Source organism: Periophthalmus magnuspinnatus, chromosome 5, assembly GCF_009829125.3.
Source record: "Periophthalmus magnuspinnatus isolate fPerMag1 chromosome 5, fPerMag1.2.pri, whole genome shotgun sequence".
Classification (NCBI taxonomy): domain Eukaryota; kingdom Metazoa; phylum Chordata; class Actinopteri; order Gobiiformes; family Gobiidae; genus Periophthalmus; species Periophthalmus magnuspinnatus.
Window position 1 is genome coordinate 12237221 of NC_047130.1, and position 27965 is coordinate 12265185.

Consider the following 27965-nt stretch of genomic DNA (forward strand, 5'->3'; position numbering starts at 1 on the left):
GTCTAAGTCCAGGTCTAAATCCAGGTCTAAGTCTAGGTCTAGGTGTAAGTCTAGGTCTAACTGTGAGGTTAAGTCTGAATCTTAAGTCGAGATCTAAGTGTAGGTCTATGTCAAAGTGTAAGTCCAGGTCCGAGTCTAGGTCTAAATCCAGGTCTAACTGTACGTTTAAGCCCAGATTCAAATCCAGATCTAGTTCTAGGTCCAAGTGTATTCCTAAGTCTAGGTCCAAGTCCAGGTCCAAGTCTATGTCCAGGTCTAAATCCAGGTATAAGTCTAGGTCTAAGTCTAGGTCTAAGTGTGAGGTTAAGTCTGAATCTAAGTCCAGATCTAAGTCTTAAATGTAGGTCTATGTCAAAGTGTAAATCCAGGTCTGAGTCTAGGTCTAAATCCAGATCTAACTGTACGTTTAAGCCCAGATTCAAATCCAGGTCTAGGTCCAAGTCTATATCTAAGTGTAGGTCCAAGTCTAGGTTCAACTTTAAGTCCAGGTCCAGGTCTAAATCCATATCCAAGCCTAAGTCTACGTCTAGGTTCCAGTCCAGGTCTAAGTCTACATCTACATCCAAGTTTTGGTGCGGTCTTTGAACTCGTCACTTGCACCTGAAGATGAGTTTTAATAAGGCCCTTTCATATGCTAAAATGTGGACTTTTGAAATACAGCCGGAGTTCAGAGTTTGGAGAGGGGGAAGTCCACTGAGAGATCAGATGGACAGGGACTTTAGCCGTGTAGTAATAAACAGGGCTATAGTCCAGTCATGGAAATAAATGATATAGTGTGATAAGTGTCTTGCCAATTGATACAACAAAGCATTAGTGTGTTTGTGTCTGGGCTGGTAGCGGAGTGGTTGTCACATGTGTTGTATTTATTTAAAAGCATGTTTGACCTTGCATGACTAAGCACGATGGCTGCAAGGACTTTTTGTTTTTTGTTTTTTTGTTTTGTTTTGCTGTTCTTGCCAACTGTCAGTCATTCCCCCAATCCAAGTAACATCATATTGTCACATTTACACCATCACAACAGGGCCACATCCAGACATTTGGTGACCCTAAACAAGATTTTGGTTGTGGCCCCCTGTTGGATGTACGGTTTTTAAAAATTGATTCACAGTCATTGTTTATGTTATGCAATATTGACAGTCTTAGCTTTAACCCTCCCCTGATCCTAATAACACACCAAAAAGTAATGTCATCTGAATCCCAGGTATATCTAACCCCGCCCCTACCTTCTCTCTCCTCCAATCACAGCTGCCACACCGCCGAGTGACCTTCTCTACGGCCAACCAGGCGCAGGACATGCAGGACTCCTCCCAGCACAGCTATTACGACAGCGGCCTGGAGGAATCCGAGACCCCCAGCTCCAAGTCCTCGTCCGGCCCCCGGCTCGGGCCCCTGGCTCTGCCCGAGGACCACTACGAGAGGACCACCCCTGACGGCAGCATCGGGGAGATGGAGCACCCGGAGAACGGTAAGAGCAGGTGGAGTTTCAACCACGAACTACCACAACTACTCACCCCCATCTCACAGCACGGACAGGGAGGGGCCCATGGATTTTTTTTTTTTTTTTTTTCCAGCCGATACGATATTCAATATTTGCCTTGCTGCTGGGGCGATAACTGATATTTGCTGCAAATGATATAAATAATTTCAAATCGACAGCAAGTCTCACCAACGTTGAGCCTATTTATCTGGATGTAGTATAAATTGTGGATTATGGTGATTGTGTAAACATACAGCCATGTTTTTAGCCTACCGTAAATTTCGGATTATAAGCCGCTACTTTTTTTCCACGCTTTGAACCCTGCGGCTTTTACAGCAGTGCGGCTTATATATGGAATTTTACTGGATAACGGACCCTGGGGGGCGCTCTCTAGCTGTAAACGTAAAAGTGAGACAGACGTGGGGAAAGATTCTGCTCTGAAGAATTCACTAGTTTTGATTTTGAACGATCATTTTGCGCATCATGAAATGGATATGATGCAGTTTTTAAGATAAAGAAACAGAAAGGAAACAGAGCAGGGGTCGGCCTTTAACACGCAAAGAGCCATTTGGACCCACTTTCCACATAAAATAAAACACTGGGAGCCGCAAATACTTTTTGACATCTAAAATGAAGATAACACTGTATAATAACAATAATGTAACGGAATAATGTAGGTTTTACTTTCACGGACAAGCCTTCTACACGTGGCAGATAAATATGGCAAAAACAACTTAAGTGCATTAAAAAAATACAACTCACCAAACCGCTGCATCATGCATCGCGCTGATTATGTGATTATGTCTACTCTACTCCGCAGTTTCTTTAAAAAAACAACAACAAAAAAACTCGTAGCGTATCGTTTTATCCCAGGTGCTTATTCTCCATGTGCCAAAGCAGTTTTGAAGGTTTCATTGCCTTATTTGCTTTTCCCGTATGTTACGCAGAGCGGACTGTGCGCGTGAGTCACCTGTAGCGACAAACCCAGATTTTAAGTAGGCATTGTCTGTTAAATTTATCTTTCTTTTTCTTGGAGGTCGTAGTCTCCTCTTCTGGCTCCTCAGTTGTCCTTTTCCCCTTTGTTAAAAAGATCTCCAAAGACTTTTGTTTTGGCTCATTTTCACTCGCTTGTGGCTCTACTTTTGTGCGTCGTGTCTGATGTGTTATACGTGATACGTCACCGCGGAGACAAGAGCAGATAATATACTTGCTACTACATCAAATAGATTTCTGTGGCGATTTCCAGCAGGATTTTCATGATACATCTACGGACGAGCTTATTAGTGTGTCATTAGGGACGGGCCAAAGTTGCTCCTGACCCCTGTGCGCACAGCGTCTCAAAATCAGGGCTCTTTACGCAGGACTGTGAGCTGTGTCTGTGTTAGTTCCCAAGCCACGCAGAGCCGCAGTATGAGGCGGAAAGAGGCGCATACGGCTCCGGAGCCGCGAGTTGCCGACCCCTGAAATAGAGCCACTGCACGTAAGCTCGACATCAATGAATCCAACTTGGTCAATGTAAAAAGACGACAAAAGTTTTCAGAGGAAATAAAAGCAGATTTTCCGTGTTGGTGCAGCTTTATTTTCTAAACCTGCAGATGTGTTCATCCCGTGTTGTTGTCGTGTTGGTGCCAATTTTCAGGCACAGTTTAAAAAAAAGCGTGTCGGTGCACCGTCTTTCTGTGTAAATGTCTCATGTTACAATATGAAAACCTGCGGCTTTTATTCAGGTGCGGCTTATATATGTACAAAATTGATTTTCTCTTCAAATTTAGCTGGTGCGGCTTATATCAAGGTGCGCTCTGTAGTCCGAAATTTACGGTAATTGCTCTTCTATTTGCATTTTTACTCATTAGGCAAATGTGATGCAAACTAGGAAAAAACTTGCCAAATATCCAAAATAATACCAATATCTCATGTCACCAATACCAGTACTGGAACAAATACTTCGCCAATCCCCCGTCATGGCTATTTTAGGTACAGCAAGAGTGTGGGCATTAATGGGGGCTCGTCAAAGAACAAACAGGATGGAGGCTCGTCTGAAAGAATTGGAACATTAGAACATCTAACCTTAAAATATAAAACTTCCTTATTTATTTTATTTACTGATAAATAAATATGTAAATCTATATGCAGATAAAATAGTATAGTTATGCTTTTTTATGTCGCTAGATTAACCTGCCATTGGAAGCAACTGAAACAAATGGTTTTGTAAAATCTGCATTCTTAAAAACATTTGTTGAATATTAATGTTTGTTTGGTTTAAATAGTTTTATTTAATTTTAAACTAGCAATTGCCGTGCACTTATTTTACCCAAATACATGGCCTACTGTAGAGAAAAGCACTATGAGTTATTACAATAGATCATGTTTCATATTTTTAGATTTTTTTGTTATTGCTGTGGATACTGATGATTTTGTGAACTTCCTTTATTTTATTTTCATTTTTTAATGACTTTTATTGAGACTGGATGTTCTGCATATATGTGTATGGTGGGATGTTCAGAAGTGGTACCAACACAATGAACACATTAGCTATCACAGCCAAAAAATGTTTTCAGATCATCTGAAAACTCAAGAAAAAATACAAAATGGTTTTAAACAACACATTTTCAGGAGCGTTCATGGTTGCTTGGGACAGTAATGTTATTTGAGAAGGACTTGTTTAACAGCACAAATCATCTCACCTGTTGTATTTCCAGCTAAGTCAGTTCTTTCTGGTCAGATTGTTTTAAAATCAGCTCATATTAAAGTCTAACAAAGTCTCAGACACAGCATGCCTACAGTTAGCGTCACACCCCTGGGAATGTTTATATCAATATGAAATATGTATGAGTTAGCGAGTCACAATATCTCTACCTTATGATACAATTTGGCTATATAAACACTTTTTTACATTTTTTTTCTTCTTACAGTGTTACAATTCTCTCTATTTATTCCAAAGTCATCCTCCGCAAATATTTAAATTCACATCACTCCGCTTTGCCTTATAAATATATATATTTTTTTTTGTCACTATTGATTGTACTGTACACTATTGTGAATCCTCCTCCGTGCTAACCGCTTTGTCAGCAGCGCCGCTACACACTCCCTCTTTTTTAGATCAGATTACCCACAATCCCCGGCACCGTGCGTTTGTATACCGGGGTTAAACAAAGTGCCAACGCAATCAATATGCAACCAAATTAACTCTAGCGCTTCACCAATTAACGCTCTAATTAAGTAAGGTCCTCCAGCCTTCAGGAACACTTGGGCTACGGTGGAGTTAGCGGCATTAGCGTTAGCCCGTATCCGCGGCAATAGCTCATTATTAAACATGAGGCGGACAGGAAGGAGCAGGTTAACGCGCAGATAAAAGATGCACGCGGATACAATAGGAGCTGGAGATTAATTGGGGTTAGCATGTGAGGGCTAGCACGCTAATGTGAAACGCTATCAATGGCACAATGATTTATTAGAATGTGTGGCTAGGCTAAGGAAGTGTTTTTAAATTGTTGTAACTATTGATTAGATTGATTACACACTCTAATTTAGCATTTGAAACCATTTGATTTTGCATACAATTGTCGTATCCTTGAGCAAGACACTTAATAATAACCTACTCCAGTCACAAAATGGATGGTTATGACAGGAAGGGCATCTGGTGTAAAAATATGATGACAAATAATTGAATATGTATCTCTGGTTTAGTATAAATTTATTCGCGCTTTCACCATCGATTTCCTGGATGACTTCTCCTTCAAATTGCATGTTGTTGTTGTGTCATTGGGCAAGACACTTAACCCCATTGATGAGTCTATTAACGTGGATGCAGCTGGTTATGATAGGGAGGGCATCTGGTGTAAGGAATGAATAAAGATGCACAATAAATGAACAGATATCTCTAGTTGAGCTCCGGTTTACATTGTTGTTTAGTAAATAGTTTAGCCCCCATACTGAAAAAGATTTGCTGGTTCGCATCCCTTTGCAATGACAGGGAGGGCATCTGATGTTATAAATGGAATAAATAAAAAGATAGCCCTGGATTCATTCTGATTTAGAGCTGATTTTGACTTAGTAGCAAGTATTAGCTCAGTACCCTACGACAAGATGGTTGCTGGTTCACATCTCGTGGCCAGTTATAACAGGGAGATCATCTTGTGTAAGAAATAAAATAAAAATGGCAATAAAAAGCACAGATTTAGTCCTAGTTTTGAACTGCTCATTATCGCTCTTCCTCACAGTGGTCACGAGATGCTGCTGTGATGTGTCTGGTCAGCTGATTTAAGCAGGTTTTGGCGCCGTCTTCCTACTGGTGGAGGCAGGACGACAGCGCCATCTGCGGTCCAACTTCTTCAGCACAGTGTCCATAGACTGCATAAATAAATGGACATAGCTAATGCGCTAGCTGCCGTGTTCCAAATAGGAAGTGATCATAAGCATTCTTAGGGCTCCATCAAGTCTGGCTTCAATTCACTTTACATTGAAAAATCACCCCTCTCTCTGTAACTGCTGCTGTCAGACTCGTCATTTTGATCTTAAAATGTTCGTATTAACCCGCTCCACATGATCCTGGTGTTTTATTTCGCTATTATGTCTGTAAATCAAGATATGAACATAATATAATAACAGCCTTCTTTCCCTCGAGGTCGCTCCCGGTAGTGTTAGCAACAGGTTTGATTGACAGCGTTGCTAAGCGCCTGCTCACTGCTAAACCGGCGGAGCAGGCGGGAAGGAGCATTACCTTCAACAGCCTCACTTTGGATTGGCTCTTTGGTTGCTATGATACTCACGGTTGGAATTCCAAATGTGGTACTTGGCTCTAATTTGGCCCCTATAACTTCTAGCCTCGATCAACTTCATTTGACTGAAGCTGAACGCTATGGGTGACGTCATACTCACTTTGTCCACCATACAAAATAAATAAATAAACCTTCGTCTGAAAAAAGAATCTACTAAAATAAATTATCGGAAGACCAGATGAACCACCCTGGGCTCCAGAAGGCAGCACGTCTCACTAAGATTATTGTAATATCCTTGATCAAGACACTTTAGCCCTATTGCCTGTAATGTGTAAATTAATCAAATAAATAATACATTCTCAGCTATAACCAAAATATAGAAGAGCCAACTGAAAAAAACAAAATACCCAACATGTTTGGAGTGATGAGACAGAGGCTACAATTATGCAAATGTTTGAACTTTATGCAGATGTAGAGAGTGGTGGATTATCACTTTGCATATGCATATTTTCAAAAACACACACACTCTCTCTCTAGCTCCTCCTGCTTGGTCATTTTTCTGTCCTGTTTCATATTTTGTTCATTTCTGTCCCGTTTTATATTTCATAAATGGTGTCATGTTTTAATCCGATGTGGAGCACTCACCTCTCATGTCCGGTCGGGATTATCAGGGTTTTCTATCGGTCTGCCGTAATCTGCTGTTAATCCACTGCTCCACTATTTTAGAGGCACATGGAGGGAAAGAGTGTTTGGGCACATTTGCTATTATTTGGGTGGAAAATTTGGAGATTAGCAAATTGTGATGGAAAAATGTCTGGTGGAATAGATGCCATTTTGTTCAAGGTTTAGAGCTGGGGTCTCCAAACTGTAGCTCTTCGCCTCCTTCCAAGTAGCTCGCCATGGGATTTATGAATAACTAAGTTTAGACAAATTACAATGGTACCTTGTGTTTTTTTTTTTTTTTTTACATATTTATTATTCTTTTTCTGTTGCAGTTATAACTTGTAACAATTCCACACCTGTAATGCTGCCAGAGAAAATGAAAGTTATATTAATAATAATAATAATAATAATAATAATAATAATAATAATAATAATAATATTATTATTATTATTATTATTATTATTATTATTATTATTATTATTATTATTATTATTATTATTATTATTATATTTTATTTTATTTATATATTTTTTTAGTTATTTATTTTATTTATATTATACAAATGGACTGTATGGAGTTTAAACATGCAGAGCACTTCCTGTATTGCCACATGACATCACAAGGTGGAACAGCCAGGTGGGACAGAGTGTTTACTTGTGTTTGAGAGAAAAACCCACCCTAAATATAGTACATTTCTCAATATTTTAGCCAAACAAGACCCCCCGTCCCCTCCTGAGGTCCCTGGGCCCCATAACGCTGCTTGCGGTCTGGCTCACACTGTAGTTCGTAAGAGCAGATAATCCATGGAGGCCTAAAGTAGGACACCCGCAGAGGAGAGCTGATTGGAGCTCATTAGGCCAGATGAAAGCTCCCATGATTCTGCAAAACAGCTCTGGAACATCAGCCTGTACTGGCATTTTATACAGCACCACGCTCCTCCTCCATCCATCCATCCATCCATCCATCTATCTATCCATCCATCCAGGCTCAATGGATCAAAGGAGAATTCTGAACATTTTGGAGTTATATGGCAGCTAAAATATTGCAGATATGTTCACCATAATGTTGAGTTATTGTTAATAAAAGTGAAATAAACTGATGTGAAGAAAGGTTTGGACCTGGTTTAGTCCAAGATAGTGGTTCAGTCCTGGTCTAGTCTCGGTTTTGTTGTGAATGCAATTTTACTATATAGTAATTCAGTTTTATTAGAGCTGTCTCTGTGATGTGTTAATTAGTGCATTGGCTTAGTTCTTCTTTAGACCTGGTGTAGTTCTTGTTTAAATCTGGATTAGTTCCTGTTTAGACCTGGTTTAGTCCTTGTTTGGACCTGGTTTAGTCCTTGTTTAGGCTTTAGTCCTTATTTAGACCTGGCCTGGTTCTTGTTTAGATTTGATTTAGTCCTTATTTAGACTTGTTTTGGTCCATGTTTTGACCTGGTTTACTCCTTGTTTAAATTCGGTGTAGTCCTTCTTTGGACATGGTTTAGTTATTGTTTAGAACAGGCTTAGTTCTTGTTTAGACCTGGTTTAGTCCTTGATTGGACCTGGCTTGGTTCTTGTTTAGACCTTGTTTAGACCTTATTTAGACCTGTTTTAGTCCTTGTTTAGACCTGGTTTAGTCCTTCTTTAGACCTGGTTTAGTTCTTGTTTAGACCTGGTTTAGTCCTTCTTTAGACCTGGTTTAGTCCTGGTTTAGTCCCTGTCTTGTTGTTAGTACTTTAGTCTGAGTAGTGATGCATTCATAATGAGTCCAGTTTCAGACCTGGTTTAGTCTCAGGTCATGGTTTAGTCCAGTTTAAGTCCTGGTCTGGTCCTGGTCTAGTCCTGTCTTGTTGAGTGTACTTTTTACAGTATAGAAGTGTAGTGTTATTAGAGTCTGACTCTGTGATGCGTTCATAATGAGACATAGAGTGAAGGAGCTCACACTGAGCTCAGTCGGAGGTCCACAAAAACATGTAAAATATGTCAGAGAGAAAGAAAAGAGGAGGAAGTCTATGTTATGAAAGATGAGAGAGACAAGGATGGAAAGACAGAGAGAGAGGAAGGGTATGATTACGTTAAGAGAGAAGAGTGAGAAGATGGAGAAAAAGAGAAGGGGGGGCTGCAGAGATAGCTGAAAGAGAGAGAGAGAAGGAGGGACAAAGAGGAACAATAATGTATTTAGACCTTGTTTAGACCTTATGAATTGTCTCTATACCTGGTTTAGGTTTAGACCTGGTTTAGACCTGGTTTAGACCTGGTTTAGACCTGGTTTAGACCTGGTTTAGACCTGGGTTAGACCTGGTTTAGACCTGGGTTAGACCTGGTTTAGACCCGGTTTAGACCAGGTTTAGACCAGGTTTAGACCTGGTTTCGATTTTGTTTAAAGATGGTTCAGACCTGGTTTAGACCTGCTTTAGTTCTTGAGACCTGGTTTGGTCCTTGTTTAGGCTTGGTTTAGTTCTTGTTTAGACCGGGGTTAGACCTGATTCAGAACTGGTTTAGATCTGCTTTAGACCTGAGTTAGACCTGGTTTAGACCTAGTTTAGACTTGATTCAGACCTGGTTTAGACCTGGTTTACCTTACGTTACACCAGATTTAGTCTTGGCTTAGTCTTTTGATAATTAATTAATACATTTTTTTGTCAGTCCTGTTTTTGTGTTTGTATTTTTCATATTTTATAATTTTACCTTGAGAGTCCTGGTTCAGTGTGGCTATATAATGTACACAGACCACATCCACATTGGGACTAATTTTGGAACTAAAAATCAGGACCAGAGACTGTATAAAGAAGTGGACTAAGTGAGTGTGACGTCACCCATAGTGTTCAGCTCCGGTCAAATGAAGCTCATCGAGGCTAGCGGTTATAGCGGCGAATTTGGAGCTATTTAAAACCACGAGTATCATAACAACCAAAGAGATTGTTGAAGGTAATGCCCCTTCTCGTTTAGCAGGAAACAGGTGCTTAGCGACTCTGTCAATCAAACCTTTTGCTAATGCTAAAAACGGAGTGACCTCGAGGAAAGAAGATGCCTGATTTGTCTGTTATTAATGCTCATATCTTGAGTTACGGGCAAAATAGGGTTAATACAAACATTTTAAGAGGAAAATGGAGAGGCTCACTGCAGCAGTTACAGAGAGAGAGCCTACGTTTTTTCAATAGAAAGTGAATTGGAGCCAGTGGAGCCTGAAGCACACCATTGAGCACTTTCCCATGGAACGCGGCGGCTAGCAGGTTAGTTATGTCCATATACAGTCTACGATCAGGACTAAACCAGGACTAGAACAGGTCGACCACACAAATTAAACTCGGATGAAACCAGGACCCAACAGTGACAAGTATGAACACACCCTTAGTCCAGATTTAGTCTTATTCTGGCAAAGTCCGGAGACTAGCTAACAAAACCAAAGTGATTTAATCCCCTCACTGTTAGCTTAGCGCTCTCCCACGTAGCACCAGTCTGGACAATTCATCCCCAGAGGTTTATTTTTGTCCATCTCCTCATCGCGAAGATAATTCAAACCTAATTAAAATAGCCACTTGTTCCGTGAGCCCCTATCTGAGCTGAGATAACGGGATTGTCAAAGTCCGAGCTCGAGTCTGTGTGTCCTCTTTCATTTTTAAGAAGACTTTTTACTCCAAGTCAAAAGGAGAGGAAAGAGAGGAAGAAGAGGAAGAAGTGAAAGAAGAGGAATAAGAGGCGGCGGACATTTTGACAGTTTATACCAGGCGCGGAGGTGAGGGAGCGATGTAGAGTGAATATTTATGAGAGCAGAGCGAGGGAGGATGAAGAGAAAGAGGTAGAGGGGAGGAGAGAAAAGAAGAGAGAGGGAGAGAGAGGGGAGCGACGATGGAGGTAGGGAAGAGGGAGAGAGGAGCGAAGGAGAAAGGAGTGAGAGGGGAAGGATGGAGGGTGTAAAGAAGAGGTAGGTAGAGAGAGGAGAGACGGGGGTGTGGAGATAGAGAGGAGAGACAAAGAAGGGAAAGATGGGTTGAGGAGAGGAAGAGGGACGTAAAGAGAAAGAGAGAGAAGGGGAGTGACAGAGAAAAGAGGGGGAGATAATGTAAAGAACAGAGAAAGAAGAAAGAGTGTAAAGAAAGGGAGGAGAAGCAGATGAAGTTGAGCGTAAGAATGAGGAGGGGAGGGATGGTGAGAGAGACAGAGAGAAGAGAGGTTAAAAGAGGGAAGACGTGAGGAGACGAAAGAGGAGGGAAAGAAAAAGAGTAGTGGCAGAGAAGAGGCTGGTTAAGAAGTGCGAGGGAAAAGAGAGAGAAAGAGAGACGAGAGAGAGGATAGAGTCAGAAAGAGTAGTGGTAGATAGAGTGAGATTGAGTGGTAGAGGGAGAAATGGAGAGAGAGAGAGGTGAGGAGAGCAAATAGAGTTCAGATACACATGCTAATTATTTACACAAGCTCCAATCTTACTCTGCCTCCAGCTGTACACTGCATCTTCCTTTCCTCCGTCTCTCCTCCCTCCTTCCTCGCTTCCCCTTTCCTCTTCCTATCCTTCCACACATCTTCTTTACTCCCTCCCTTTCTTCCTCTTCCTCCCCTCCCTTGTTAGTCCATCCTTAGACATTTTTAGGTCTGGAATGTTCCACAGTATGGCATTAATGTTTCATATCTTGCATTTACTCAAAAATGCCCTTAAAAACATGGATTCTGACTCCACACATAAGACCTGTAACTTAGTAATGCTATCTGCTTGTCCAGTGGAAGTAAACACATTTAAAGTTACACCGTGGAACATTCCAGCAAGTCAAATGCTGTTTCCATGGAGACAAGCAGGCAGGGAACTATACAACAGAAAAGCTACAGTACATTCTGTTCTTTTAATTGTCCTTTTCAGTCTAATTTGGAGTCTTCGGTTAATCCTGGTTCAGTCCTGGTTCAGTCCTGGTTCAGTCCTGGTTCAGTCCTGGTTCAGTCCTGGTTCAATCCTGGTTCGGACCTGGTTCGGACCTGGTTCAAACCTGGTTCAGACCTGGTTCAGACCTGGTTCAGACCTGGTTCAGACCTGGTTCAGACCTGGTTCAGACCTGGTTTGACCTATAAGGGCCAAAAGAGCATCCATGGTGGTCCTGGTTTAATACGGTGATTCTTTAGTCCTGGTTTAGTTCCAGGTCTAAACTTCTTTCCCTCCTAAGCCCTCATCCCTAAGGGGCAGAGTTCAAAGTTCACAGCGTGGCAGATCAGGCAGGGTCTCGCTGTGTCATGTGACCTCTCCGAGTGATGGACAGATGGGCGGACAGCAGGGGGCGGGATCCCAGAGAGGCCGACCAATCATACGCACCTACAGGTCGTCACTCACAGTGTGTGAGAGAGCAGGGCATCGTGGGAAATCAGGCAGGCTCAGACATGTAAACACAGAGGGCGGGGCTAGTGAGGGTAAAAATAAACATATTAATTCATACATAAATCTAAATATGAAGCATAAATACTCATCTCTGTCAGAAGTAATCAAAGAAGTACTGTGTTTGTACTCTCCTAAAATACTTACATTATTACTACTGTTACTACTATCACTACTACTACCACTATAAGTCTGGTCCTGAACTAGACCAGGACTAGAGCCAGACCTGGACACAATCCCCCGAGGACACAGAGCTGTCCTGGTGTTATGGTGTTATGTGGGATGCTGAGGTGCTGATGCTGACCTCCCGTTGCCATGGCACTGTCCTGCTGACTCTGTTACCATGATGACAGAAATGATGTCGTCCCAGTGGCCTCTGCAGGACATAACACGCATACACAGAGGAGATTATGCAACAAGGGACTAAGAAAAAAACAGCACTATACAGGGACTAAACTGGGACTAAACTAGGAGTAAACTGAGACTAAACTGGGACTAACCTGGGACTAACCTAGGACTAAACTGGGACTAAAGTGGGACTAAACTGGGACTAAACTAGGATTTAACTAGGATTAAACCAGGACTAACCAAGACCATACGTAGCCAAGGACTAGACCAGTACAAAAAACAGAACTACACCAGGACGAATCCAGAACTAGACCAGGACTAAACCAGGACTAGACCAGGACTAAACCAGAACAAAACCAGGACTAAACCAGGACTATACCAGGACAAAACCAGGATTAGACCAGGACTAAACCTGGACTAAACCTGGTCTAAACCAGGACAAGACCACAAGTAGACAGAACTAGACCAGGACAAAACCAGGTTTAGACTTGGAGTAAACTAGGACTAAACCAGGAATAAACTATGACTAAACTAGGGTTAGACCACAAGAACACCAGGACTAGACCAGGGCAAGACCAGGACTAGACAGGACTAACCAGGACTAACCAGGACTAACCAGGACTAACCAGGACTAAACTTAAACAGGGATATCAAGAGACACAGAAATGAGGACTAGCCTAGAAGCAGAACAAAGACTTGACCAAGACTAAGACTGATTTAGTTCAGAACTAAACAAAAACTAAACCACGAATAGCTCAAACAAGCACATAGATAAATCATTTTATATTTGGTCTAAAGTGATGTAATATCCCAGAGATCTGAGCAGACCAAGATCCAAGAAACCAAACCAGGACTTGATCAAGGCCACTGAGACCTCTTTTAACCCCAGAGATCAGACAGAGAGGTGGACGAGGGACCAGACTTGGACAATGATGCAAGAGTGGACTACTGGGACCACGGGTAAGACTGGACGAGGACTCAAAGGACTATGGGACTATAAAGCCAAGAGCCAAGCCAGGACTACAGGGACTGAGGCTAACACCAGAGCAGGACTCCAGGGAGTGGCTGGAGAACAGGTCTGAGGCTCTGTAATTACATACAGTCATTATGTCATCATGTTTATGTGAAGAGCGAGTCACAACAACTACGAGGTCGTTTTCAAAAACTGTGAAGGAAAGCTGATAAAAGAAGAGACAACAAATTACTATCAAATTTATTTTTAATTAATTAATTAATTTATTTATTTATTATTATTATTATTATTATTATTATTATTATTATTATTATTATTATTATTATTATTATTATTACATTTACTTTTATTTATTTTTCTTTTTGTCTTTTTCTCTTTCTGTTCATTTTTATTTATTTACATTTTAATACCATAAATAGAAGCTAATTTTCACTTTTTCAATAAGATGTTTTTTTGTTTGTTCTCATATTTCTTTACTTGTTTATTTAGTTTTATATCAATCTTAGCTCATGTTCTTTGAGCCCTGGTTTAGGTCATTTTCTGGTCTCAGTTCCTTTTTCTAAGTCTATTGTACCTCTGTGCTGCTGTGGGCGTGATGAATGAGCTACAATTATACACAGTTAGCTTTAGCGTCAGGACTATAAGCTTTAGCATCACCTCTGTTAGCTTTAGCATCAAGACTATTAGCGTTAGTGTCAGGACTATTACCTTTAGCGCCAAGGCTTTTCGCGTTAGTGTGAGGACCAAGGACCGGGTGACTCACACTGCCCTCTCACTAAAAGAACTCACTGATAATACACTGCTAATGTACGTCAAATCACTACTTTCCTGCTAATGAAACTAGTGCACATTGCATCAGGTTTGTGAAGTTGTAGTATATTGTTTTGTATCATTTCAAGTTTTTGTATATTTAGAGAGAATTGTCATATGGGAGCATGGGTGACGTTTGCAAAATCTTACTGCTAACCGCAAGGAGGGTTCGAATGGGGCCTAGGAGAGATCGCTAGATTTCTCAAACATGCATGGATGACATATAAAATCTCTTCAGGCATGTTTTTTGTTAAGGGAACAAAGTTATAACATGGTAGAAATTTCAAAAAAAGTTGATTTTGCATATTACCCCCTCTAAAGATCGACGGATATGTTTTTTTTTTTTTTTTTTTCATGGCCGATTGTTTAGAATCCAGAGCAACCGATAGCCGATAAGCTCTGCCGATATTTGGGGTTGATATTTTGGGGCAGATTTGATTATTTGCCCATAATTATGTAATAAAAATGTACTCCAAACCAAAGAGCTGTGTAGTCACATTTTGTGCAGCTGTCTCTTTGTATTAAGTGTTAACATAAGTTTTGACATAAAGCTTTTGTCTTTCTGCATTTTTTTAGGCAGCAGAACGACCAAAACAAAATATCGACCTGTGCTGGAGATTTGAGGCCATTAGCAAATACTCTAAATAGTCCAAATATCTAGTCCGTCTCTAAACCCCTCTTTAATGTACTTTGCATATCTCAGGCGATGTTGAACCATTTAAATAGATAATATATTTTCATATACAGGGGTTTGTTAAAATACTTTCAGTTGCACAATTTTAGATTCATTTTGTGGTTTACAATGAACAAATGTAAAATAATGATCCACATGTATCAAAAATTCCAAATCCCAGCTATTTTCATTTTCGTATATTTCTCTCACTATACGAGTCAGGTTAACAGCTAACATGCTAATGGTGGACTATAGTTGGCTGTTATGTGAGCGTGTGATGTGTCAAAGGAGGAAGAGGAGGAGGATGAAGATGATGGAGAGGCCGGTCGTCATGGAAACCTCCCTCTGATGTGTGCACCATGTGTGTCCTCTCAGGCCCGGCTGTCTGCAGAACATGAGACGTTTGGGTTCTAATGAGACAGATTTCAAGTACATGGAAATTATTTTTTTGAGATAATTATTTCATAAATAAAATCATAAAGAGAGAGGGGAAACTGATGAGAATATGAAATAAGAATAAATGTGCTAAAACATGTTTGTTGTGGTATCAGTGATTAGCTTCTATCCAGACAAGAACTGGACTGTATTTTAATATGAAATCTTCACTGAAAACTCTACATTTTACATAAAAACTTTGAAATACCTCAAACTAATTACATGAAATACGTTTGATTCAACTACAGGTCCTGCCAGTGTATAATGCTGAGGTCAGATCTCAGAAGCTAAGCAGGACTGGGCCGGGTTGGGACTTGGATGGGAGACTGCAGGGAGTACCAGGTGCCACAGTGGAACAGCAGCGGCTTTAGTGGAACCTGTTGTTGTGTCCTAAGGCAAGACACTTGACCCACATTATCAAGTATGTGTATTGTGTGAGTGTTTGTGGTGGTCAGAGAGTCCTCACTTCTGTTAGTCTGTCCCAGGGCGGCTGTGGCTACAATAGAAGCTTACTACTTTACTACTACTGAGTGTGGAATGAAAGAATAATGCACTTTAAAACATGGGTATACAAATCCAATGTATTTCTTCTAATTATAATTCATTCTAAAAATCCAAAAATCTGTTTTCAAAGGATTTTAAAACTGTGGTTATTTATATATTATGTATTTTTAAACAACTGGTAGTAGGTTGGTGGTGTGATTCCAGCTCAAACCAGTGCAGACTTCCTTTGTGCCACCGAGCAAGACACTTTACACTCACTTCTTATGCATCAATGTAGTGTGAGTAATAAGTAAGAGCATATACAGAACTATGCAACATATCTATATCTCGAGTTTCTCCATCCCTCACTCTTCTCTGTCATTCTTTCTCTCTCTCTCTCTATCTGCTTCTCTCACTCTGTCTCTCCTTCCTTATCTCTCCTCTCCCTCTCTCTCCCTCAAATTTCTCCTCTTCCCTTCTCTCTTTTCCTCCCCCGTTGTATCTACCCCCTCACTATCTCTATCTCTCTCTCTTCCTTCCTCCCTTTCTCTCTATCTGTCTTTCCTCTCTCTCTCCTCCTCTCCTCCATGTCTCGGCGCAGACTTGAGTCCAGCCCGCAGCCTCTCGCTGGACTAATCACGTTATAATTAATGCGCTTTGTCTTCTGAACAGCGGGATTAACCTGTTCACAACAGATAATCCCTGTGTTCCACGTAATCCCAATCCCGAGTCCATGTCCCCTGTGTACTGTGGCAGAGTGGTTAGCCCGTCTCCTAAGGAGTAAGGAGGTCGTGGGTTAGACTCCTTATCTCTCTGAGTGGCTTGTTTGTCATATCAGCAACGTTGTAGTCTCTGATCAAAATTAAAATTATTGAAGCTAATTTAATCTGATATAAAACAATAAAACGTTTGTGGAAAAAAAATGTGTTTATGCCAGATCAAAAATGTGAAAATCCACATTTATTAAGGCGCTGTACAAGATTTTGACTTAAAAATGTGAAAAAGCAGAAGTAGTTACCTTATACATTCTGAATATCCTAATTATTCACCATGATGAGTTTATATATATGTTTATTACAACTTTTAGAGACCTACACTAATAACAACTAGCATGATGATACACACTTCCTGATCATTCCTGCTTATACAATATATCTGTACTGGGGCAAGACACATTTTGGCCAAATCCATGGCGACAAATCCACATATTAGCTAATGATATACCTCTAAATTAGCTTAGCGTCCACCTTGTACTGAGCTATACGTCTCTCCCTCTTTGTTTTGTATATTGTTGTGCTGTTGTGGTCTAACCTGATTAAGTACAGACTATCTGGGGTCTAATCCTGGTGTATAACCGGATTAGGGACTGGATTAGCCGTCTCACATCCAGATTAGCCCAGTCCAGTCCAGTCCCCCTGTGTGCACACTTCCTGCCGGGCCAGACGGAGGCGGAGAAAAGAGACAAGTGGGAGGGGCCAAATCTGACCTCAGCTGCACCTACTAGTACCACAAAGTACTACGAGAAATTATATCAGAAGTAATAGTAATGGTAGTATCAGGTGTAATTGAAGTACTAGTGTAGCTGTAGTAGGAGTAGCTGTAGTAATAGTACAGGTAGATGCAGAAGTAGTAGTAGTATCCATAATGACTGATAATATAAAGTAGTAGTAATAGTGTAGTAGGCGTATATTACTAGTAGTTACTGTATTAGTAATAGGACTAGTAGTAGCTGTAGCAGAGGTAGTACAAATGGTAGTATCTTCATAAGAAGTTGTACTATAGTAGTAGCTGTAGTTGCAGTAGTGTTTTAGTAGTAATAGAACACATATTTGTAGTTTGTTCCAGTAACAGTAGGATAGCAGTAATGGGAGTAGCTGCTGTATTAGTAATATCAGTAGTAGTCGTAGTACAAAGAGTGGTATCTGCAAGAAAAGTAGTAGTAGCATAGTAGTAGCTGTACTAGTAGTGTTTATAGTAGCAGAAGTAGTAGTAGATGTATTCATATCTGGTAAAAGTAATAGCAGCAGTTTTGGGAGTAGCAGTTGTATTAAGCTACAGCAGTATATGTAGTAACAGTCGTAGTAAAGTAGTACTAGTAATAGTTTTGTGACATAGTCTATTTGTAGGAGTAGGAGCCACATTTTTGAGGATGTAGTGTCTTGCCCAATGACACAACATCAATATGAACTGGTTAGATTTGGTGCTAGTAGGGTTAGGACTGGTTATGGTAATTAGATAGTTATGTGTTGCTGGACTGGGCTGGTCTATAGTCCTAATGTAGTCCTGGTCCAGTCCTGGCCCAGATTGGGTCTTTGTGATGGGATTAGACCTGATCCTCTCTGATCCTTGTCTCCACATGGTTCTCATTATCTGCAGCGCTAACACTGGGCATTGGATCAAAACTGCTCCTGTCGGCTCCTCTGACTCTGGGAGGAGCAGACAGGTGCAGACAGGAGCAGTCATCTGCATTGTTTTTACACCTCAAGAGTACCAAAGAAAGAGTACCTGAGCTGGGACGTATGTTTGGACAGAAGATATTACTTAATCAGGCTAAATGTAGGACTAAGCCAGGACAATTGTGGAGTCAAACATTTCTAAACCAAAACATAGCCCGAACAAAGCCAGTGCTAAATCAAGTCATAATGGGCTCCAGACCAGATCTAAACCAGGATCAAACAAACGTTAAACCAGATCTAAAGAGGATTAAACCAAATTTTGTTGCAATTATATCTCGTGTTAACCAAGTCCAGTTTACATTAAACCAAGGAGTAATAATTTTAGTTTGGTCATAAACTAACTAGGCCCAAACTAGAACTAAACCAGGATCAAATAACTCTATACCGATAAACAATGGACTAAACTAGATCTTGACTTGCCTAAATCCAATCTAACCAGGTTCAGTCTAGTTCTAATTCAAGTCTGCGTTGATACTCTTCCTTGTTTGGTCCTGGTGTAGTCCTGATCAAGTCCTTGTTTAGGGGGTATTTTACTTCTATGGGGTATTAACTGCTAACACAACATATTTAGATCACCATGTTATTTTTTATTGTTGTGAAAATGCTATAGTCACTAAAAATAACGTATTAACATGTTTTATAAGTTTCCCTTTCATTTTAAAGTTTTTTGAGCCTCCCATCCTTCTGCTCTCTGTGATAAATCCCTCCACCTTCAGAGCACTACCACAACACAATCAGTGTGCATTCCGCTAATGAAACTACTGCACATCGGACCAGGTTTGTGACGTTGTAGTGTATTGTTTTGTGTCATGTTTTTGTATATTCATGGAAATTTGTCATGTGGGAGCATGAGTAGACTTGTGGGCGGGGCTTTGAACACAGTCTTACAGGTAACCATAAGGAGGGTTTGAATAGGGCCTGGGAGAGATTTCTAGATTACTCAAACATGCATGGATCTAAAACATCTTCATGTGTTTGATGAGGAAACAACGTTATAACATGGTAAAAAGCTAGAAAAAGTTGATGTTGCATAATACCTTCTCTTTAAGATCTACCTTAGCCTAATCAAGGACTAAACTTCTTAAACCAGGTCTAAACCAGGTCTAAACCAGGTCTAAATCACACCTCTTCTCAAACTCCCTGCAAGTTCAAGTTGTGTTCATGTTGTTCTCCAGCCCTGTCCCTGTATATATCCCCTGTATGAATCTGAAACATGGATATAATATGTCTAATGTTCTTATGGGGATTAGTGTATGAAACACATGGAGTTTTAATGGCGGTTTACAGTCAAGAGCCCAGACACGCTAGTATTTGTGGAAAATGGGCTAAACATTGTTCTGATAATGTCTCCAGCTCAGAATGCATTTATTTTTTATCCAAGGATTCATTTCAGTGTGCTTTTTGAATAAAAAGCCTCTTCAAAGCGCCGTCCTTCTGTCGTTAATTGCGTTTTTGTAAATGATGAAGATGCTTGGATGAAGAATGCTTCTAACGGGAGGATAATCACAATGTATTTATGTGACATGATAGAGGATTAGAATGGACATTGGTATGATGTGTTTGTGGACTTGGTTTGGATTGTTTTACACTGTTTTGTCTTGGTTTTGTCCTGGTGTAGTTCTGGTTTAGTTCTGGTTTAGTCCTGGTTTGCTTCTGGTTTGACCCTTGTTTGGTTCTGGTTTGGTCCTGGTTCTGCTTCTGCTTTACTCTGGTTTAATCTTGGTTTAACCCTGGTTTAGTTCTGGTTTGGTTCTGGTTTAGTCCTGATTTGGTTGTGGTTTAGTCCTGGTTAAGTTTTGGTTTAGTCCTGGTTTATCTCCATGGATATGTTATTGCTGTTCCATAGTATGGCATTAAACTTATCTCTCTTGCTAAACCAGACCTAAACCATGTATAAATTGGGTCTCATCCAGATCTAAACCTGGTCTAAAGCAAAATATGATGAGAGGTTTTTTCCTTGGTTGTTTAGTCCTGGTTCGGTCCTGGTTCAGTCCTGGTTCAGTCTTGGTTCTGTCCTGGTTTAGATCTGGTTTGGTCCTCATTTGGTCCTGCTTCGGTCCTGCTTCAGTCCTGCTTCGGTCCTGGTTTGGTCCTTCTTTATTACTGGTTTGGTCCTGGTTTGGTTCTGGTTTAGTCTTGTAGTCCTGGTTTGTTCTGACATCAATTTAATCTTAGTCTGGCTATGATTTAGTCCTGGATTAGTCTATTTAGTCCAAGTTTTGGTCCTAGTTTAATTTTAACAGAGAACTCTAAGCCTAAATATGCAGAGTTTGTGTGTTTAACATGTGTGAATGAAACAAAACACAACTCCAGGTCTGTTTGTGATGAGGAAACAACATTATAATGATGGAGTAGTGTAACAGTGTAATATGGGCCTTTTCTTCTCTGTTTCTGAAGTTGTCCTAGTTAAGTCTAATTGTAGTCCATGTTTAATTTTGTTTTTCAACTGTTTTATTCTCCTTGCAGTTCAAATATTATTTTTTTTGTATTTTGTTATTCATATTTTTCCGAATCTCCATTTGTTCTTTAGCTCTACAAAGGTTAACCTCATCTGTGAAGCCTGACTCGTCATTCAGGTGTGTTGTTTTCAGACCCAAACAGGAAGTGTAGTCCTCTGGGAATTGTAGTCCGCAGCTGAATTTTAACAATGGTCTGCTTCATTCTGGGCACGCTCAGTGAGGACCACACCAAGGCCCTGTTTCACGGCCGAGATCCAGAAAATCCCCCCCAAAACCCCGGATCCAGACCCCAGGGACTGGGGGAGGTAGATGGAATAAAGAGGAGAGACGGGAGGAGAATCAGAAACAGTAGAAACAATGGCGGTTTAGAACTGGTTTAGTCCAAGTCCTGGTTTAGTCCCAGATATAGACCTGATCTAGTACTGGAATGGTTGGCAGGTAAGTCCAGAATTATTTTTTATACTGAGGGATGTCAGCCTGGGCTGTCAAAAGCATCAAAAATCAGATACTAATTGATACCTAGTCCTTCTGAAGTCCTGGTTTAGTTCTTCTGTAGTCCTGATTTAGTCCTACAATGCTGGTTTAGTCATTCTCAAGTCCTACTTTAGTACCAGCCTCCTGCTGGTGCCCAGATTCAGGACTAAACATGGGGAATCAGTGTTTCAGTTTCAGTTTTATGCAGCTAAAACCTGGAACAGTCTTCCTGAAGATGTGAGACAGGCCTCTACTTTGACAATGTTTAAATCCAGGCTCAAACGGTTCTGTTTAGCTGTGCATTTGACTGAAAGGTTTTTACTGAGCACATATGTACTTTTTTATGATGATTGTTTATGTTTTGATTTGTTGTATTGAGATGGCAATGTCTTTCTGATTCTGTGAAGCACTTTGAATTACTTTGTGTACCAGTTGTGCAAAACAAACTCGCCTTGGGGTTATGGTGCTTGCTCTACATTCTGAGCCACTGTTAGACCTGAATTTGTCTTTGGCTAGTGCCTGTCAGGTCTAAAACAACCATACCAGTTCTGAACCAGATTTAAATGAAACACAATTTCACCAGGCCTAATCCAGATTTAAACTAGTCCAATCCAGATCTAAACTAAAGCAGATCTTGAAGAAACTAAACAATACTTAACCAGGTCTAAACCAGGTCTAAACCAGCCCTAAACCAGGTCTAAACCAGCGCTAAACCAGGTCTAAACCAGCCCTAAACCAGGTCTAACCCAGCTCTCTAGACTGTAAAGCAGCTCCAACCCAGGTGTTAAAAAAGTTCCAGGTCCAAACTAGGTCTAAACCAGGTCTAGAGCAGACAAAGGTAGCTCCTTTATTCCAGTAGGACGAGCAGGACACATAGCCTACAGCGTGTGGCGTGTGTGTCCTTCTGTCCACAGCAGGGGGCGCTGTTTAAGCCTGAGTCTCCATCTGCTGCACAGGGCTGTTCTGACCCACACTGACCCTATTCAACATGTGAGCTACGGCAAGGACTGGCAAAGACAAATGTATAGTTATATGACCTGGTTTAGGCCTGATTCAGTCCTGGTTTAGTCCCGGGTTAGTCCTGGTTCAGCCTGGGTTGGACTGTGATATAGTTTTGTTTTATCTAAGTTTTAGTCCTGCAAATTGTGGTTTATCCTTGGTTAGATTTTTTATTTTATTTTCTTGTTTAATCCTGATATAACTCTGTATAACATTCCATCGATTACATAAAACTGAATACTGATCTAATATTTCATTAGCATAAAGTGTACGCCCCGCCCCCTGCTGTGTGTCCATGTGTCCGTCTGTAGGACACAGCGGGGACAGTCAAAACATATGTCCCTGTCTCAGATCCAGTTACACTCATCTGTGCTGCCTGTGGGAATTAGTTTAGCTTTAAACCGTTTTTTATCTTATTTTTCTATATTTCCTCAAATGAATCACTAATATTATGTTTTATATAATGTAATTCATAATTTGGTAACGTTGTGGTTTAGTTCAGAGGCTCCTCGAAGCCTCTCAAAACGCTACACTGAGCAATTCCTTAACGTTGGTTGATTAGTTGGTTGGAACCGGATCTCATTTTTTAAAAAAAACAAATCTTTTTCGTTCAAATTTTTATGCATTTTGATTTTGATTAATGATGAATCAACACAAGAATCAGAACAGAAGCAGAGAATAGAAACAAGAGTGAGAGATTTGTGCACAAAAACATCGTAACAGTTGAACCACATCTGAACCTCAGTCACTTCTCTCTGTCATTATTTAGTAGATAAAATAATGTCTTATATTGGTCTCTGTCATATAAATAAATAGTAAAAGAGCCACTACTTTGAACGGCTCTTTGAAATGAATGGATCCAAAAGATTCAGATTCTGTAAACCAGCCAAAAGCCCCGTCACTAGTAGCCACAGCTGCCCTGGGACAGACTGACAGAAGTTAAATAGACATCTGAGAGTTTATTATTATTATTATTATTATTATTATTATTATTATTATTATTATTATTATTATTATTATTATTATTATTATTATTATTATATTTGTATTATTCTATTTGAAAAATACACAGATAAATACATCAAAATAGGACCAATACAAGAACTCATTTACCATTCCATGACCAAATCTCAGTCCAACGGTTGCTGTCAGATCCTCCTTAAATGCATCAGCTCAACCCTGATCTGAAACACTGAGGTCAAAGGTCAGAGCTGCAATTTTGAATGTCTACGACTGTCCAGGAAATTTTGAATGGCTGAATATTTATTTAACAGTTTAAAAAAAAAATATTCAGGTCTACATTCTTCTAATTTTTTCTTCATTTGCTCATTTAAAACATAATCCTCCAAAGGCAGTACATAACTATTCCAGCGGAGTAGAGTACCCCACAGCAGCGGCAGAGGGGGTCACAGTTCAAAGGTCACAGAGACAAGGACAGCCCCGGGACTCATGCACACACACACACGGTTATATTTAAACAGAGCGGGGACAGTGTGAGGCTCATGCACACACACACGCACACAGACACACACACACCTATATTAAAACAGACAGAGGACAGTGTAAACCTCATACACACATGTCCATATCTAAACAGCGCGGGGACGGTGCTCGGCTCATACACACACACGTGCCTATATGAAAACAAACAGAGGACAGTGTAACCCTCCTACACTCGTGTCTATATTTAAACAGAGCGGGGTAGTGTAAACGTCATATACATCTATACACGTGCCTATATTTAAACAGAGCGGGGATGGTGTAAACCTCATGGACATACACACGTGCCTATATTTAGACAGAGAGTGGGACAGTGATTCAGTGGGGGACATCAAGGACTAAAGGACTAACGGTAGTGATGACATTGTATAGTATATGCATGAAAAAATGGGCAAGATGAGTATAACCCAGAGCTTTAAACCATATAGTTTCCTCCGCGACACCTGACCCACACACCTGACCCACAGCTCCCACAGATGAATTGTTGTGTCCTTGAGCAAGACACCTAACCCACTGTGTACGTTGGAGTGTGAATGTGTGGTTCTTTAATGTGAAGTGGTTTGAGTGCCTTGAAGGTGGAAAAGCACAATACAAAAATGTGACTATTTACAATTTAGTAGTAGTAGTAGTAGTAGTAGTAGTAGTAGTAGTAGTAGTAGTAGTAGTAGTAGTAGTAGTACTAGTAGTAGTCTTATGCAAACTGACCATGCATCATTCAGTTTTGACATAGTTTTGAAAAATGTCTTCTGAGTGAACTAGTAGACAGCAAAACTCTCATCATACTCTCACTTTAGTAGGTTGCAGGTTCAATTCCCAGATAGCACATGTCTCTGCAGCTAAAATCTTATCATAGTTGTCGTGGAAATTATCTGTAAAACCAGAACCAGAACATACAAGAAGACTGTCTATGTTGGTTTATTACGTTTGCACCGGTAAACAAACGGTCCCACTACTGACAGACAGAGTTTCTGCTGCAGTGGGACCAAAGCAATGGGGTAAACACACTTAAATACAGTCTGAGGTCCAAGCTTTTCCCCAAGTACAAACTACATTCAGGTCAATCTGGCTGGTCATTTGACACTCCCAGCCCAGAGAGACAACACCTCCACGTTAGCATCTGAGTACAGGTAAAAATGATCAAACAACAGACATGTGAAATAAAATAGCAGACGTGTAAATGGAAACACAAAGTTACCCATAGCCTTCCCATGAGACTAAAGCAGGGGTGTCCAAACATTTTTCACTGAGGGCCACATGCTGAAACATATTTGAAGCTGAGGGCCACAGACCAGTGTCAATACAGGGAGTCAAATGATGGATTTAACACAGGTTTGTCTTCATGTCTTCAGTTTGTAGTAAAAAAAAACAACTTCCCGATTAATTGGGCCAGTTTAGGAGGAGGCATGAGGGCCAAAAAAATTAATCTGAGGGCCGCATTTGGCCCCTACGCCGTAGTTTGGACAACCCTGGACTAAAGGATTTGACAAAGGCTAGTGTGGCTTTGAACACCTCTTGTAGTGTATCTTGACTAAAATTTCTACTACATAGTACAGAAAAATAATAAAGTACCAAGAAAAACTACCTGTGATAAGTACTGACCTGTCCATCATTTACTGAAAGATAGGATGAAGACTATAAGCTTCAAGAAAGGTCCAGCTAGGTCCTAATCCTGGTTTAGATGCTAATTCTGGCTCAGATTGAAATAAAAGTCAGTTTTGTTGTACATAGAATTTTAAGGGTTTGAACAATAAACTTACAATTCCTTCATATTTTTCCATCAACGTTCTCTTCTAACTCACATCTCCATCTTTGTATCAGGCATAGTTTTACTCCTCAAATGTCCAGGAGCTATTTAGCCAGTATAATTCCCACTAATCCCCTTCTCTTTCATATATTCCTAACAACTAGGCCAAAACGTCAAATCTAATACTTCAAATCACTCATTACCAAAGCCCGGGTCCAGTACGAGAATGTGCCCACGGGATGTCCAGCGCACAGGGGTCAGGGGGCGAGTGCCATGATTGGCCCAGGGGCGGTGACATCACAGAGCGGCGTGCTGTGATTGGCTGATGTGAGATAATGAGGGCGGGATAAGATAGGACAGCTGAGTAGGTTTATAATTAGGTCAGATATAATGGTATTTATGGACCACTGGTTTGGGGATGACACTAATTTGAGTCATTAGAATGATACACAATCACTATATGATGTTGCCGACGTTTGTTTATGAAAATGAAAGTTCTTTTTTATGGTCCATCTTTTATTATTTTGTTCAGATTCAATGGCCCCATATCCAATTTCTTTCCATGTATTTGACTAAAATGTGTCTTGCTCCAGTACAGATATATTATATAAGCAGTTCTTGAGGTCAAAATGAGTCCAATGTGCACTGTCTAAATCTAATTAAGCGTTTTATTGTCAGAGAATCAGGAAGTGCACATTAGCATGCTAGTTGCTGTTAGCTTTTCTGTTACTGCAAAAGTCCTAGTTTAGTTCTAGTTTGGTCCTGGTTTAGTCCTGGTTTAGTTCTTGTTTAGTCCTGGTTTAGTTGTTGTTAGTCCTGGTTTAGCCCTGGTTTGGTCATGGTTTGGTCCTGGTTTGGTCTTGGTTTAGTCCTGGTTTTGTCCAGGTTTAGTGCTGTTTTGGTCCTGGTTTGACCCTGGTTTGGTCCTGGTTTAGTCCTGGTTTAGGCCTTGTTTAGTCCTGGTTTAGTTGTTTTTTAGTCCTGGTTTAGTCCTCTTTGGACCTGGTTTAGTCCTGATTTGGTCCTGGTTTGATCTTGGTTTAGTCCTGGTTTGGACCTGGTTTAGTCCTGGTTTAGTCCTGGTTTAGTTGTTGCTTAGTCCTTGTTTAGTTGTTGTTTAGTCCTGGTTTGGTCCTGCTTTAGTCCCAGGTCCAGTCTCAAATTAGTCCTTTTGTTTTATTTCTAATTTGCACACTTGGTTTAGTTCTGTTTTAGTTTAGTCCTGATGTAGACTTAATTTGATTATATTTTGATCTCGCTTAAGTACTGGTCTCAACCAAGTTTAGACCCAAATTTGGTCCAAGTTCTAAGATAGGACTAGTTCTAGTTTAGTACCAGTTCAATCAGTTAAATCTTTATGTAGATTTGGTTGTTTCTTTTCTAGTCCTGGTTTAGTTTTGCCCTGTTTAGACTCAGCTTTGGTCCCATGGTAGGTATGGTTCTCTTCTAGTCCTGGTTTAGTCCTGGTCTTTCTCTGGTTTAGTCCCAATTTTTGTCCCAGTTTTGTACTAATGTAGACTTGGTTTGGTTCTGTTATCTGTAATCAGGGTTTGGTCTTGGTCTTTCCCTGGTTTAGTCCTTATATCAGTCCCAGTTTGTTGACTTGGTTTGGGTTCTAGTCTAGTCCTGGTTTAGTCACCTCTGATTGTTATTTTAGTCCTGGTTTAGACCTGGTTTGGACCAAGTTTAGTCTTGGTTCAGTCAATCTATCTATTATTTTTATTTCAATATATATATATTTTTACAGACCATTTCAGTTTTAAAATTATTCTTTCCTCCACATTCCACTGACAATTAGCATTAGCAAAGCCCTATTCTTTTCTCCTGATTAGCATTAGCATTAGCATCATAGTGCCGTTATATTAGCTCTATTATCAGCTCCGGCCCTTGTCTAAACGCTGCACTGGTTCCTCATTCATCTGGTTCTGCGTCTGCTCATTTGTTCATCCCAAAATCAAACAGGAAGTGAAGTGAACCGCAGCCTGTGGAGCACGACCCCGCCACAATAAAAGACCCCCTCATCACACACACACACCTGACATATAAAGCATTCCTCTCCTTCACTGATCACAGGGCTTGGTGAGGGTCAGTGAAGCCAGAAAGAGGCGGAGAGAGCTAGCAAGCCCAAATGGTAAACGTATTCGTAAAGAGAGGGTATTCAACTTTTGGAGTGTTTTACCATGTTATAATGTTGTTCCTTCATCAAAAACAGACCTGAAGAGAGTTTAGATCAGGGGTGTCAAACTCAATTTCACACAGCAAATATCAGCAAAATGGGCCAGATGTAACTGTAAAAACGTATTAATGTAACGGAATGTAATGTAAAATAAATGTAACTGCTTTTTCAACTTATTACTTGACTACAAACGTTGCATATACGTTTAGATATAAAAAAAAAAATGACTGTAACTGCATATC

At 40.4% G+C, this 27965-nt stretch overlaps 1 protein-coding gene across 1 annotated transcript in view; it reads left to right on the forward strand.

Moving 5' to 3' along the window:
- The first annotated feature begins 1263 nt into the window (after positions 1-1263).
- LOC117370735 (protocadherin-11 X-linked-like) overlaps positions 1264-27965 on the forward strand; it is a 61463-nt gene continuing 34761 nt past the window's right edge. The window contains exon 1 of the mRNA XM_033966264.2: positions 1264-1465. Coding sequence (XP_033822155.1) covers positions 1294-1465 — 172 coding nt within the window. The 5' untranslated portion in view covers positions 1264-1293. The remainder of the gene's footprint in view (positions 1466-27965) is intronic.